The 16,520-nt window shown below is 38.2% G+C and overlaps 2 protein-coding genes across 4 annotated transcripts in view; both read right to left on the bottom strand.

Moving 5' to 3' along the window:
- Positions 1 to 2,220, bottom strand: part of eea1 (early endosome antigen 1) — a 36,190-nt gene extending 33,970 nt beyond the window's left edge. For both annotated transcript variants that reach the window (XM_072913931.1, XM_072913930.1), the window contains exons 1-2: positions 2,079 to 2,220; positions 404 to 481 (exon numbers count right to left, since the gene is read on the bottom strand). In XM_072913931.1, coding sequence (XP_072770032.1) covers positions 404 to 481; positions 2,079 to 2,102 — 102 coding nt within the window. In that variant the 5' untranslated portion in view covers positions 2,103 to 2,220. The remainder of the gene's footprint in view (positions 1 to 403; positions 482 to 2,078) is intronic.
- A 3,945-nt stretch (positions 2,221 to 6,165) lies between these two features.
- nudt4a (nudix (nucleoside diphosphate linked moiety X)-type motif 4a) overlaps positions 6,166 to 16,520 on the bottom strand; it is a 47,433-nt gene continuing 37,078 nt past the window's right edge. For both annotated transcript variants that reach the window (XM_061969919.1, XM_061969917.1), the window contains 3 exons: positions 12,614 to 12,658; positions 12,288 to 12,375; positions 6,166 to 7,679 (listed from right to left, as the gene is read on the bottom strand). In XM_061969919.1, the coding sequence (XP_061825903.1) occupies positions 7,453 to 7,679; positions 12,288 to 12,375; positions 12,614 to 12,658 (360 nt within the window). In that variant the 3' untranslated portion in view covers positions 6,166 to 7,452. The remainder of the gene's footprint in view (positions 7,680 to 12,287; positions 12,376 to 12,613; positions 12,659 to 16,520) is intronic.

Consider the following 16,520-nt stretch of genomic DNA (forward strand, 5'->3'; position numbering starts at 1 on the left):
CGACGACAATTTTTCGATGACAACAAAGTTATAGAGTACTTTTTATTTAACCTTTATCTTACAAGTAAAGGTCGATTGAGAAAAATTACCATGGCAAAAGCAAAAAAAACAATAAACATGATTGCAACGCAACAATACGATTAGACTAAGATGTCAAACATGACATAAATAACTAGTAGTATATTTGGAGATAGAAACCAGAAGAGGAATTAAAATGTACAACAATCGGATAAGGATAATTGCTATTTCTGTATGAATAAGTGGAGTTAAGGAAGAGTTGAATGTTTGAGGGTGTGTTGAAGGGAATTTCAGTCTTTTATTGTTGGATCAATTAGTTTATTGGCCCAGGCCTAGCTCTACTTCAAAGAAATAAAAAATAAAAAAGACAGTTTATCCCAACTACCTCAGAGGTTTGGTCATGGTTAACATCTGTGCTGGGTTGCTCTGACTCTGCATTCTGGGAGCCAGCTTTCCCAGGAGTCTGAAAAAGAAGATTGGTTATATTTGGAGAATCAGTAGTTAATTCAAGCACCACATAAATTAATTTAACTAAATTAAGAATTTAGCAGACTAGACCATTACAGCAAAAAATCTATATGGAAGGAGATATTGATTATTTTAAACCATTGGGAGACATCAATAAAATAACAGTTCTGTTGAGTCTGGGGGCTGTAACTGTAAAAAAATGTGCATTGGAATTAATACAAGAACACACGAGTAGAAGTTGAAGGTCCTGACAAATTGATGAAACAATAAGTGCTGTATCTTTCCTTAGCCTCATCAGGTTACAGCAGGAAAATATTCCCACAGCCGCCATCTACCGTCACGAAAGGCCTTGTTCACTGATAGCTTTAAGTGGTGCAGTTCTCCAAATGCTATATAAAAGGATATGTGATGGAACACTGGCCAGGGTTCAATTGATGTAACACCTCATACTCTGAAGTACCACAGACAAAACAGGGTCACCTCATTGCAGGTCAGATCAAGAATGTCTGCATCTATACAGTATGTAAGGCCCATTCTGGAAAAAAAACATGTTGAAACTGATGCAGTCAGGTATCTGTGTCAGGAGTTGGACTTTGACCACATAAAATGATTGAAAGCCTGGACGTGGGCTGTAAATTTGCACCATCACACTTTACTTCAATCAAAACAATAACCATAACCGGATTGACTAATAACGAATTAAAATAATATATTCACTTATGCAATGAAAGCTGTTAATCCTGACTACATGGTTGTTTACATGACTGAATAACTCAATTATAGCTAAATAACAGATGGTGAAGTAGGTGTGACAGGAAATACTTATCAAGCTTGGTGATTTTGTTTTGCGGTTAATGGGTAGAACATGGATGGATGAATGGACGGGTATATATTTTAGCGTCATCATCATGCACATTGCACTGCATTCTGGGTAATGTAGTCCTGGAATAGGTTAGCAGGAGCACATTTTTACCTAGGTGGAAAACTAATGTTCAGCAAAACTAAAATCACACTGCAGCTATCATAAGCATTCATATGGAATTGGTTAAATACCATGGTTGTTTTAATTTGAATTTGCAGTCAAACAGCGAACAGGGTTGAGCAATAGTCAGTGTACGGCTAACACCAGCATTATGGGAATGGTCGATGAATCAACCAAACACAGTAGCTAACGGAAACCATGAAAACATCAGGATGTGGCGACCAAATGCGTTGGCTGCTGATGTTGTTCATAAATGATACGTTTTGTACGTTGATGTGTTAAACAAGTATATTGCTCTAGTGGTATGAAACATACGTACTGGATAGCTACTCTACTAAATAAAGTGTCTTGAATGTATTGAAACGGGTTAGCAGCTAATGCTAACAGTGTCAACCCAACACAAGGAGCGCTTGATAAACCGACCGCGACATGTTTCTTTACCCCTATTCTGCTTACTTTATGGGTTCCCGCCCCTCTCGACACGCCGCTCACTAAATGGCGCACTCCTGTCAGAAACTGGAAAAGTACGGGCCTACGGTTCCACGTTATAAATGAACACTTCGACCCAACAAAATGGCTATATATCAGCTCAGTGCCGCCGAAAGCTTACCATTTGTAATATCCGCCTGAGCATGGCCTTGGCTGCGTTTGTCCGTACACAAAGTTAAATCAGTTTCCCAAACGGAAAGTTGACGTCGCTGTAGCACAGACACCTGACCAGGAGCGGGCAGAACAGCAGCAGAGAAGGGGCGGGTCTGGGAGGAATGGCTCATCAACACAGAATATACACAAAGCACGTCTCGCCTGGGAAAAAAAGCAAGCTTATGCTGAACGCTTGTTGGGTGGTCAACACTTTTAATTGAAAATAGCATGAAAGTACACAGCAGATTATTTGAGTCAAACACAAATGTATTCCCTGATATCTTGCAAAGAGTTTATGAGTCAATAAATAGGAAAACTTATCAAACAAGAGTCTGAGATGTGTGAATAAATGCTAATCACAACACTAAATACTGTCTATCAAATTGTAAGAAAGTCAGTGTTTTAGTATATGCATTGCATGTGTTTACAAACACTCTGCTTCAAGGCACATTGAAATCCTTTTTGCCCTGTCAGATATTGTCCAGAATCAGATTTGTCAAAAGACATACATTCTCTAGACCAGTGTTTTTCAACCTTTTCTGAGCCGATGCACATTTTTTTCATTGAAAAAATCCAGAGGCACACCACCAGCAGAAAACATTAAAAAATGAAACTCAGCAGCCGATATTGACAGTAAAAAGTCGTTCTCGCAATTGTTGGATATTAATTCAAACTATGACCAACCATGCATCACTATAGCTCTTGTCTCAAAGTAGGTGTACTGTCACGACCTGTCACATCACGCCTTGACTTATTTAGGGTTTGTTGGTGTTTTCCTGTGTGTAGTGTTTTAGTTCTTGTCTTGCGCTCCTATTTTGGTGTTGATTGTCATGTCATGTACCGATGTACTTTGTGGACGCCGTCTGCTCCACATGCTGTAAGTCTTTGCTGTCGTCCAGCATTCTGTTTTTGTTTACTTTGCAGCCAGTTCAGTTTTAACTTCATTTTGCATAGCCATCCCTAAGCTTCAATGCCTTTTCTTAGCGGCACTCGCCTTTTGTTTATTTTTGGTTTAAGCGTTGGATACCTTTTTACTTGCAAACCGTCGTTCCCGACATATACAAAGCAATTAGCTAACTGCTGCCACCTACTGATATGGAAGAGTATTACAGGGTTACTCTGCCGAGCTCTAGACAGCACAGACACTCAACAACGGCACATTTGCGGACTATAATTACTGGTTTGCAAAAAATATTTTTAACCCAATTAGGTGAAATTACATAATCTCCCACGGCACACCAAGCAATATCTCACGGTACACTAGTGTGTCGCGGCACAGTGGTTGAAAAACACTGACCTAGACTTCCAATGTGGTTGTAGTTTTGAAAACTAAATATGGTCACATCTACTATAAGTGGGTGGTAGTTATAAATATTATAGGTTAAATGTTACAAATTGAGTTAATTAATTTAACTTGGAAATTGTTTTCAGTTATTTCATTTCCGTTCAATTTATTCATGTGTTTTGATTATCCGGAGATTGTATGTGGAAAGCTGGTGCCAGCAACTCAGTGGGTGGTTTGTACAGATAAATAGAGACATGTTATCAGGTTCTCAATTGTGTTTTACAAAACCCAAAACCAGCGAATTTGGCACATTGTGTAAATCGTAAATAAAAAACAGAATACAATGATTTGCAAATCCTTTTCTACTTATATTCAATTGAATACACTGCAAAGACAAGGTGTTTAATGTTCGAACTGAATAACTTCTTTTTTTGTTGTTGCAAATAATCATTAACTTAGAATTTAATGGCAGCAACACAGTGCAAAAAAGTTGTCACAGGGGCATTTTTACCACTGTGTTACTTGGCCTTTCCTTTTAACAACACTCAGTAAATGTTTGGGAACTGAGGAGACCAATTGTTGAAGCTTTTTAGGTAGAATTATTTCCCATTCTTGCTTGATGTACAGCTTAAGTTGTTCAACAGTCCGGGATCTCCGTTGTCGTATTTTAGGCTTCATAATGCGCCATGCATTTTCAATGGGACACAGGTCTGGACTACAGGCAGGCCAGTTTAGTACCCGCACTCTTTTACTATGAAGCCACGCTGTTGTAACACGTGGCTTGGCATTTGTCTTGCTGAAATAAGCAGGAGCGTCCATGATAGCGTTGCTTGGATGGCAACATATGTTGCTCCAAAACCTGTATGTACCTTTCAGCATCAATGGTGCCTTCACAGATGTGTAAGTTACCCATGCCTTGGGCACTAATACACCCCCATACCATCATAGATGCTGGCTTTTGAACTTTGCGCCTATAACAGTCCGGATGGTTCTTTTCCTCTTTTCCTCCACAGTTTCCAAAAACAAATTGAAATGTGGACTCGTCACACCACAGAACACTTTTCCACTTTGAATCAGTCCATCTTAGATGAGCTCTGGCCCATCGAAGCCAGCGACGTTTCTGGGTGTTGTTGATAAATGGCTTTCGCTTTGCATAGTAGAGTTTTAACTTGCACTTACAGATGTAGCAACGAACAGTAACTACTGACAGTGGTTTTCTCAAGTGTTCCTGAGCCCATGTGGTGATATCCTTTACACACTGATGTCGGTTTTTGATGCAGTAATGCCTGAATGATCGAATGTCACGGGCATTCAATGTTGGTTTTCGGCCTTACGTGCAGTGATTTCTCCTGATTCTCTGAACATTTTGATGATATTACGGTGAAATCCCTAAATTCCTTGCAATAGCTCGTTAAGAAATGTTGCTCTTAAACTGTTGGACAATTTGCCCAGGCATTTGTTCACAAAGTGGTGACCCTCATCCCATAAAATTGTTTGTGAATGACTTAGCATTTCATGGAAGCTGCTTTTATACCCAATCATGGCGCCCACCTGTTCCCAATTAGCCTGTTCACCTGTGGGATGTTCCAAATAAGTGTTTGATGAGCATTCCTCAACTTTCTCAGTCGTTTTTGCCACTTGTGCCAGCTTTTTTCAAACATTTTGCAGGCATCAAATTCCAAATGAGCTAATATTTGCAAAAAATAACAACGTTTACCAGTTCGAACGTTAAGTATCTTGTCTTTGCAGTGTATTCAATTGAATATAGGTTGAAAAGGATTTGCAAGTCATCGTATTCTGTTTTTATTCACGATTCACACAACCTGCCAACTTTGCTGGTTTTGGGTTTTGTAATTCAGTGTAGCAGGATAGTCATGACGAGGGATAGTGCCAAGGAAACTAACTCTCCTGTTTGACAACACTTGGCCTTCCTGGCAAAATATGTAAACAGGCAAAGACAAGTGGAAGATGAAAGCAGTGTGTTCAGTAGAAATGGGTGACAGGGTTACAAGCTGGAACTATTATTACTGCACTTCAGGGGCATGATGAACTTTAATGTCCTAAAAATATAGCACAGCTATCATATATTTTTATACTTTAAAATGTATTTTTTTTAATTTATTGTAAAATTTCTTGCCAGCATTTTTTTAAGTTTCATGAAAAAAAAAGTAATATGTTTACAGAAAATCTAAGTAGTAAGCCCAAACTAACTGGAGGGTTGTGTCAGGAAGGGCATTTGGTGTAAAAACTAAGCCAAATCTTTAAAGGGGAACATTATCACCAGACCTATGTAATCGTCAATATATACCTTGATGTTGCAGAAAAAAGACCATATATTTTTTTAACCGATTTCCGAACTCTAAATAGGTTAATTTTGGCGAATTAAACCCCTTTCTATTATTCGCTCTCGGAGCGATGACGTCACAACGTGACGTCACATCGGGAAGCGATCCGCCATTTTCTCAAACACCGAGTCAAATCAGCTCTGTTATTTTCCGTTTTTTCGACTGTTTTCCGTACCTTGGAGACATCATGCCTCGTCGGTGTGTTGTCGGAGGGTGTAACAACACGAACAAGGACGGATTCAAGTTGCACCAATGGCCCAAAGATGCGAAAGTGGCAAGAAATTGGACGTTTGTTCCGCACACTTTACCGACGAAAGCTATGCTACGACAGAGATGGCAAGAATGTGTGGATATCCTGCGACACTCAAAGCAGATGCATTTCCAACGATAAAGTCAAAGAAATCTGCCGCCAGACCCCCATTGAATCTGCCGGAGTGTGGGAGCAATTCAGGGACAAAAGACCTCGGTAGCACGGCAAGCAATGGCGGCAGTTTGTTCCCGCAGACGAGCGAGCTAAACCCCCTGGATGTCTTGGCTCACACCGTCCCTTATGCCACCGAAGATGATCAAGAGAAGAATATCGACCCTAGCTTCCCTGGCCTGCTGACATCAACTCCAAAACTGGACAGATCAGCTTCAGGAAAAGAGCGCGGATGAGGGTATGTCTACAGAATATATTAATTGATGAAAATTGGGCTGTCTGCACTCTCAAAGTGCATGTTGTTGCCAAATGTATTTCATATGCTGTAAACCTAGTTCATAGTTGTTAGTTTCCTTTAATGCCAAACATACACATACCAATCGTTGGTTAGAAGGCGATCGCCGAATTCGTCCTCGCTTTCTCCCGTGTCGCTGGCTGTCGTGTCGTTTTCGTCGGTTTTGCTTGCATACGGTTCAAACCGATATGGCTCAATAGCTTCAGTTTCTTCTTCAATTTCGTTTTCGCTACCTGCCTCCACACTACAACCATCCGTTTCAATACATGCGTAATCTGTTGAATCGCTTAAGCCGCTGAAATCCGAGTCTGAATCCGAGCTAATGTCGCTATAGCTTGCTGTTCTATGCGCCATGTTTGTTTGAGTTGGCATCACTATGTGACGTCACAGGAAAATGGACGGGTGTATATAACGATGGTTAAAATCAGGCACTTTGAAGCTTTTTTTAGGGATATTGCGTGATGGGTAAAATTTAGAAAAAAACTTCGAAAACCATTCCCTTAAACATGAGGAGCGTACCGAAGTATAACTATGAGGTACCTTTGCACCCTACGTATAAATAAGTCAGTATTCATCCATGCACATGAGCTACTCTTTCAAAACATCTTGCAAATGGTAAAGATTTAGCTTTGTCATTAAGGCACTTTGAGGATTGGACTTCTCCAAGAGTCAGCACTCGCCTTGCTATGGCTGCACCAACAATCAAATATTACTCATTGTGAAATAATTAGAAATAACCTTCAAGTTTGAGGAGCGGCCCTCTAAAAATGAACCAGAAAGCTTTTGAATCGACTCATTTGCTTAAACAGCTGGTGATGGTTACTACAAAAATAAACAATACTACCGGAAAACATTTAGCACTCTCCAAGCCAAATGGGTTTCCAATCAATGTCAGGGGAGTTTGAACTCCATAGCTTAAATGTCAAGAGTCTGTACAAGTAACGTAGGTAACAGTGTGTTTAAGGTAAGTCCATCTCGGAGTCCAGCAAGAGTTCTCTATCGGTTGACGAGATCTGAGGCTTGTTTGGCGCGGACAGCGTAGTGAGAGGTGTTGTTGTCCATCACTTGGGAGCCCAGGGTGTTGCCGTTACTTGGGTGACACACCGGACCGCAGGTGGGATTGCGGGTGTTCTTGAATCTGTGCAGGTATTCTGCATGGACAGGCCTGTGGCTCTGCAGCACCCGGATGGCTTCGTCAACCTTGAACCACTTACGTTTCCTTCCTGCATGAAGTATCAAATCAATTGTTAGCATGCTGGATTACACTGATCACCCAGTAGGAGTTATTGCATTAGATTTACTATGCCATGTTGTGTTTGTTTTGATTGACACATTGCCAAGTTCTTTTCACGGACACAATCAGTATATGTTGCAGCTTCAGTACAGTATATAGATTATTTGCTAGTTACCTACAGTCAAGCAAAAATGCAAATGTTTTACTATGTATGCACTCTTTGTGTAAGCTACTGTTCTCTTCTACTGTTAAACCAATCACTGCACAGAAAAGGGTGACGATCCACATGGTGGCGCTGTTAGTAATCTCAACATTTGACCCAAAAAATCAGTTTGAAATTCTTTACACAACTCAGTAGGTTCTACAAAAAACACACTCTTACTTGTTTAGAGTGTTCTGATGAATCACCAGAACATTTGTAATACACATTTTAAATGATGCAAACGACTATTTAGATACATTTTGTGCATTTAAGATGCTAAAGTCAGTTAAGATATTACATAATGTTGGATATAGAAAACATTCAAGCCCTTTTTTATTGAATCAAAAGTATTGAAATTAAACGACTTAGTGCTTTTTCAAACAGCTAAACTTATGTACAAAGCATACTTCCCAAGAATGTAAAACAATTCTTCTTAACAAAAGAGAACATTTGTATGCACATAGAACCCTTAAAACTTTTAGTATATCAGTATGTGGAATTCAATTATGGAATGGATTAAGCAAAATAATTTAAACAATGCACTAATGATCGAGTTTAGAAACTGTTTAAACGCAAAGTGTTTACAAAATACAAGGAAGAAACATCTATATAAACATCTTGAACCTTATCAAAAAATTAGATCATCTTATTTATTGCATCATTTATTCATGAGAACTATTTAACTTGTTTGTGTTAAAAATCGAGCACAGGAAGTGAACAAATAATTGTGTTAGAAATTGCTATGAAATAGAAAAGGGATAGGATTAAATAAACTGTGCTTCTTCCTTCACCTTTTTGGACATGTTGTAATGAGAAACTGGAAATATGTAATGTACCATATTCTAACTCTACGCATGTTTACAATAACCACAAAAGCAGTAGGTCAACATATGCTAAGATATTTGATATATTTTGTGTTATAGGTGACATTGAAAATAGTGGGATAATACTTGAGAATATACACATAGTATTTTTAAGAACTGTATAAATCAGCCATAGACTATTCTAGTTTTTGATTATAGGAATGTGTTTCTGTGCACTGATTCAGAAAACCTTTAAATGCCACAAATATAATAGAACAATAGTCAGGGGGTCCTTTTCTTTCTGAAAATGTGTCTCTGTAAAAATGTAGTTGACTAACTGGTATTAATAGGACTTGACATTTAAGAAAAGACAAGCAGCAATGAGTAGGTCTAGCAGCCAGATAAGAAATGCCACAGCAAACTGTTCTGAGCAAAACAAATAATGCATGAAAAGATTACGGTAAAAGAGCAAATAGCTTTCTATTGTTTTATTGAATTTTTAGCACAATGCCATAACATAGAAGACCGTTCAACAACAGATTTATTGATTTTGTGAAATGCAAATAGATGTGTATATATTGTGTTTCTACATGCGTATTTTGTATTTGTATTGTATACACTTTGTACTGTATTTAAAAGTTTGACAAGTAAATTACCTGCACCGATGTATCTAAAGTAAAGCTGGACTTTTAGTAAGCCCAATATTGCCATGAAATGTATGTTTATGGGGAAAACATCACAAGTCAATCATTCACGTTTTGGCACCTGAAAATTCTATTTCTGTCAGTATTTCAGGAATTCTGATACTGAAGGTCAGGTGGTATGACGTCACCAGTAAGTGTGTGTTCCACATACTCAGTTTACAAACGATGAAGTCAAACCAGCAGGTCACATCAGTCTCACTCAGTGGAATGTTTTTTGCACAACCACAACACTCCTACAATGTAGTAATCAGACCATTTTCAAGGCTAAACAATCCAACAACAAATGGCTTAGAAAAAGGCACAGTGTGAGCCTGCAAATATCATATAAGTCAATCTCCTCTTTAAATTGAATGAGCAGTATAAGTTAAGTTCAATCAAACTTGAAGAGCCCCGCTAATGCTGACAACATTGGCACTTATTTCATAGTTCTGGACCTAAAAACGATGTCTACAACATACTTGCCAACCTTGAGACCTCCGATTTCGGGAGGTGGGGGGATAGGGGTGGGGGGGCGTGGTCGGGGGTGGGACTGGGGCGTGATTGTGGGCGGGGGCGTGGTTAAGAGGGGAGGTGTATATTGACAGCTAGAATTCAGTATTTCATATATATGTATATATATATATATATATATATATATATATATATATATATATATATATATACACACATACATACATACATACAGTACATACATTTATATATATATATATATATATGAAATATATATACATATATATATACATACACATACACATACATATATATATATATATATATATATATATATATATATGTATATATATATATATATATATATATATATATATATATATATATATATATATATATATATATATATCTACATCCTGAAAATATGCAAACAAAACTGTGTTTAGATAATTGATACTTCAAACTTGCATAAATAAATCTTAAGGATATAACATAACTTGGCCTCTGAGAGCTTCAAAATGTAATGAATAAAATGCTAAAGTTGTTGATAAACAAGCAATTGTTTTTATAATTAAATATGGTCATTTTAAATGAATTATTATGATCATTTAAAATTAATTATTTCATACATGTTTATTTTAATGTATGATTCTATGGCGGGATGTAATAAGGAGTCAGAAAAAATACATATAAAAACACAATTAATTTTGATGTTTTTAGCAAAATATAGTAAAAATGTATTTAGTTTTTTTTGTAATTAATAAATATATTTATTTTCAGGCAAGATAAACATAATAATAGAATTTATCTCTAGTCTGGATGATTTAGTTCTTGTCACCCTGTTGTCCTCCTGTCATAAAAAAAAAAAGGCTGTCCTCACTCAGGTCCGCATGGAGCTGGAGGGGGCGTGGCCTCCAGCTCCGGCTGAAAATCGGGAGATTTTTGGGAGAATATTTGTCCCGGTAGGTTTTCGGGTGAGGCGCTGAATTTCGGGAGTCTCCCGGAAAATTCGGGAGGGTTGGCAAGTATGGTCTACAAGTAAAACTCCCCCCAAAATAGATTCAGTAGTGATTTTAGGCTTGTTTTCTAACAAATTTTAGGACATTTTTGAAGGCCCACTTTTAGCTCCAAAATGTGGGTGAGCCTGCATCAGCCTGCTGACGTCCCATACAGAAGACTGTAGGCATTTTAATATTGCGTAGTATTTGTTTTTGTAGCATCTTTATCCTGAATCACAGTATTTTTGTGCAGAATTCGAAAAAATTATCAAATATGTCTACCAGAGGCATTGTTGCAGATTGGAGCAATACAACTAAAGAAGGGGTCACCCTGCATACTTTTCCAAATGATGGGAATATAAGGAAAGTATGGACCTTGACAATCAAATTGACTCGCGCAAAATGAGACAGACCGAGCTAGAACAGTGATATTTGCACAGATCATTTTAATGATTCTAACTTCAAAGAAAAATGTCTTTGGTCAAAGTTTGGATGGAAAACATTTAAAAGACTCAAGCCTAATGTGATACCAAAAATCAGGAGCACCCTCGAGGGAAGAAAGACTGAGTTAAAACCTGCGGAAAAACTGAGAAAAAAACGAGAAGACCTGGCGCACAAAAATAAAGAGAAAAGAAGGTAACTCGGATTCTATTTTGCGTCCACTTCTACACTTCTACTGATGTTATGTTAAGATTCTTGAGGAAATGCTCAAAGTGCATGAGGAAACACACAATATGGTGTTTATGGAAGAGCACGGAAATCCGGAAATGGTGATTCTTTGGTATTTATTTTGTGGTCATATTTTTAACCATTTCAATTTCAAAGTGATCATGGACCAGGGTAATAAAAACATGCAAGGTGTCTTTATCCACACTATTGGGAAAATGGGCTCCAGTTCTGTAGATGAAGTCGCACCAAGAGGGGGCCACATATCGAGTATGACGACGGAAACGGGGCATTCCAAGTAAAGTTAGTTATCTTCTCATTACGCAAAAACTAATTGATATTATTGGAAATGACTGCCATATTAATTTTCAGGAGCAAAAATACTTCAAGAGAACTTATTATTGAATTAACTGTCATCTGAATACTGTGAGTCTCTCAAAACTGTGTAGCAATGGTTGGCCAACATGTCACTCTTATCCATTTTCAGTTAAAACAGGGAGAGTAAAATGTAAATAAATAAGAATTGTGGTTAACTGGTAAAGTAAACACACCTATGTAGACAACTACCGGTTGAACTAGAGAATATCACTAATCGACATTATAGCTTTACCTTGGAAAAGAAAAAGCAACCAAAGCAATACAGCACGCGGTAATGAATTTGCATTATTTTCTATGGATAAGTAAGTACACAGGTTGTAATCTACAGTATATGTCATAATTAGTTTTTGTTCAACAAAAGTGTCAACATAAAACAAACACATAAAAAAGGCATACCTATGTTGACAGCATCCTCCCAGTCTTCCAGTATCTCTGTCACAATGAGGATGTAAACATAAGTCCTGTGCTTGCTGTCTTGGTTGTGCTGTAAAAGTGTAAATGAAAAACACTGCATTTAATTTCTGCTGTGTCAATGCAATGCTTGTATATGTTTCATCTACGAGGTGATGTGGTACACAAATTGTGATCCCAACAGTACTTCTTTTATAGACACAAGAAGATTGCAACACTAGCCAATTCTTCGGATTATTAGATAAAGTCATACAAAAGTGTGCCACATGTACATTTCATAGACATTTCTCATGACGGTCTTACTGGCTTACCTCGAAAATCCCAAGTAGTCTGCCAAGCTTTCCCTTCACCCCAGCCTGTGCACAAAAGAAAAACAAAAATTAAACACTCGCAATTTTCATTTTGATTTAGGTGACCACCACAATGACTTGAATTTTAAAGTGCTCAGCCTGACATTATTTGCATTTCTTTCACCATTGGAACACATTTGGAGAGCATCATGTTTTTATAACGGCATGGTGATGACAAGTGTGACAAGGTATGTCCTACAGAACACAAACCTCCACTTCAGGTTGAAAGCGAATCAAACATATGCCTGTGTTTTCTCTTTGAGATGGTACTAACAATGCTGGTGAGAAGGCACAACAAAGATGACCAGGTACACCGAACGCAGGGGGAGAATATGGCTTAACACTAGAGTCCATGAGTCAGGATCTATTGACAATGTGTAGAAAAGAGGCTGAACTCAGATACAGTAATTCGACTGCAAAAATGTGTTTTACAATATCATGTCATTAGGACCTAGCAGCCTGTGGATTAGACTCCAGACAGCATGTAGAATCATATTTTTCCTCAACATAATCCCTGTTGCTGGCCAGAGATGCCTGATGCATTCCAGGGGCTCAAGAACTTGTTTAGCGACATAAATGCCTGATGTGTGGCGCTACAAACCTGAGCTCTGTTTTTAGAGCTGCCCGATTGTTAGGTAAGGATCAGATAACTGCAGCCCGCAAAGTCCCAAAAGGTTTGCCTGTATTAAAACAAGTGCAAAGTCGCAAAGATAATCTACTAAATTTGTGCACAGAGGATTGCATCTCTTATGTATGAAAAGTTAGGAGGGCAATCCATAAATGGTGTCTGTCTTCATGCATATGCAGAATATATGCTGATCATCAGTACGCCCACAACACTGGGGGCGGGGGGAGAAGGCGCTAATACAATCATTTAGCACACACAGTGTGATCTAGCAAGACTGAAATTGTTCTGTAGCCGCTATTTTGTGTCTCTATTTGGCATGTCTGGAAAGGACCTGCAAACTGGCAGTTGCACAGAAATTGCTGTGAAAAAGGAGGTGATCACGCTGCAGCTCGGTCCTACATATGCTTGTTAACATATATGGACTGTCAAAAATAAAAATATTACACATATTGTCTATTCAGCAATATCATTTTATAATTTTATAACTGTTGGATGACTTAAAAAGATTGATTAAAACAAATTTAATTAATGCGTTTTGGTGTTTGTTCACGTTTTTTTTTTTTTTATACATATATATATATATATATACATATATATATATATATATATATATATATATATATATATATATATATATATATATATATATATATATATATAAAGAAAATGACATGCAATATGCATTTTCATAATATTCCAGGACATGCTTGCAGTTAGTGCCAGCGACTTCCATTAACACACCTTCAGTGCGCTAAAAAAGTGAGTTCCGTTGTCGATGAAGGATGGCTTCTAACATGCCCATAAAAGTGGTACATGTCTGCTGCATGTTTCAAAACATAGCAAAACTCCACAGGTAGGAACATGCTAACATGAATGTGCAGTAAATGAATGTCTCCATGGTGAAAGCCGTGTTTTATTTAAACTCATTTAAATAAGGAAGTCTGCACCAGTTATCAATTGTGTACATAGTCTTAGTGGCTCACACGCAACACATCTACTAATAGTACCCATCCATCCATCCATTTTCTACCGCTTATTCCCTTTGGGGTCGCGGGGGGCGCTGGAGCCTATCTCAGCTACAATCGGGCGGAAGGCGGGGTACACCCTGGACAAGTCGCCACATCATCGCAGGGCCAACACAGATAGACAGACAACATTCACACTCACATCCACACACTAGGGCCAATTTAGTGTTGCCAATCAACTTATCCCCAGGTGCATGTCTTTGGAAGTGGGAGGAAGCCGGAGTACCCGGAGGGAACCCACGCAGTCACGGGGAGGACATGCAAACTCCACACAGAAAGATCCCGAGCCCGGGATTGAACCCAAGACTACTCAGGACCTTCGTATTGTGAGGCAGATGCACTAACCCCTCTGCCACCGTGAAGCCCCTACTAATAGTACATACAATGATATAGTTTTCACACGCTGTTTACCGTGTGGGATTTTGGTTTTAGTAGATCAGGCCCTAAATGTTTAGTGTCTGTGTTGCTGGCCTCTCCTTTGCCTTGCATGAGTTATTCCTGCAGGCAGGGGGCCAGGGGAATTGTAATTGTCAATCATAAATGCAAGGCTTACACTAACATTCCCCCTCAATCTGCACATTCTGCACCAACACCTTCTATTCTGGTTTGGTTTAGCATTTTAGCATTTCATTTTCAATAAACCACATTTTGATTATACCTATTGCAGTGCTATTCTACTAAATTGTTCTAGGGGCCACATTTAAAAAAACTAAGGACTATAGGGGATTGGACTTCTCCTTTCACTATTATTCTTATTACCAGCATTCTCTTCAGTGGGTCTTTTTAGGTGTATTTCTCATTAGAGTTACACATTTCAGAAATAAATAGCTGTGATATGCAAAATACAAGTGTCTACCACAGTTGACGCTGGACAGGGCAGCCCCTGGCTAAATTGGGGTCCTAATTTTATATTATTTGACTCAAACTTAAATTTAATTAGACGCGCATTTTGGACCTAATTAGGAGTTATTTGGGTGCAAAAAAACAAATGTAACATGCTAAAACATAGATGAGCAAACCTTTCAGCCACAATTCTCACTGAGAATCAAACCCAGTACATCTGTCTTACATTAACACTTTGTGCCATAACTAGTACATTAACACTGCGCCATGAGTGATTTAGCGATTACATTTTTAACAGTGACAGAGCAGAAAGGGGCTACGCACAACGCGAGGTCTGCATGTAGGGAGGGACAACCCTAAAGCTGGCCTTTAAGAGGTTACAATGTTGATGCAAGATCTGCCACTGTGTTAGTACTGGTCCAAGTTTCTCCATACACTCTAGTCTTTTTATTAGACTTAATTTGCTGCAACAATGTTAAAGTCTCTGCCAAGTTTTCAACTGAACTCGGTCGGGGGTCGTGTGGTGTCATTTTGGAGCCAGATTTGTACCCCTGGCTGCTTGTTGAATAACACCGTCTTATTGTCCCCCCTCATTCTTTGTCATGGGCTTTGAGTCAGCCTGTGTTAGTGTCAAAGTGGCAATTAAAAAGCAGGAAATTCTTCACAGAACAAACACTGTGAATGTTTTTGTATGTCAATAAAACTACATCTGAAGAAAACTGTCCATTACAATTGTCAATAAACATTTTTTTTTTTACATTGTTTTTACTTGTAATTTCTTTTTTTTACTGTATCAATAAAACCTGCTTAGAACTATGAATAATCTGTACATTTGTTTTCAAAATATGCAGAAAATTTGACACGTTCCTAACACTTTTTTAAACATCTAAATTATAGCGGATTTTGAAATTCATACATATTAAACATCATCATTATTATTACTGCATTTGACATTTTATGTTAAAATTATGACATTTGAAATCAGTCATTCGTGCATTCCATGTTGTCAAGTTGAACTCTACATTGGGGTACTGAAATATGAAGATTTGAGTTGTGGGCTTGCCAACGTTGTTGGTTTGCAAGCTCATCTATATTCAGACACGTCTGGTCATGGAGGCACAGTGTGGAGTAACTGGAGACCCTTCCCAAATGTCACTGCTGTACTTCAAAGCTGTCAACATGCTACAATCCAAGGCGAACCACAACTCAAACCACTAAAGACTATGTGAATAAACATAGGGCTGGGCGATATGGCCTTTTATTAATATCTTGATATTCTTAAGCCATGTCACGATACACGATATATATCCCGATATTTTGCCTTAGCCTTGAAATAACACTTGATGCATATAGTCACAGCAGTATGATGATT

Source organism: Nerophis lumbriciformis, linkage group LG10, assembly GCF_033978685.3.
Source record: "Nerophis lumbriciformis linkage group LG10, RoL_Nlum_v2.1, whole genome shotgun sequence".
NCBI lineage: Eukaryota > Metazoa > Chordata > Actinopteri > Syngnathiformes > Syngnathidae > Nerophis > Nerophis lumbriciformis.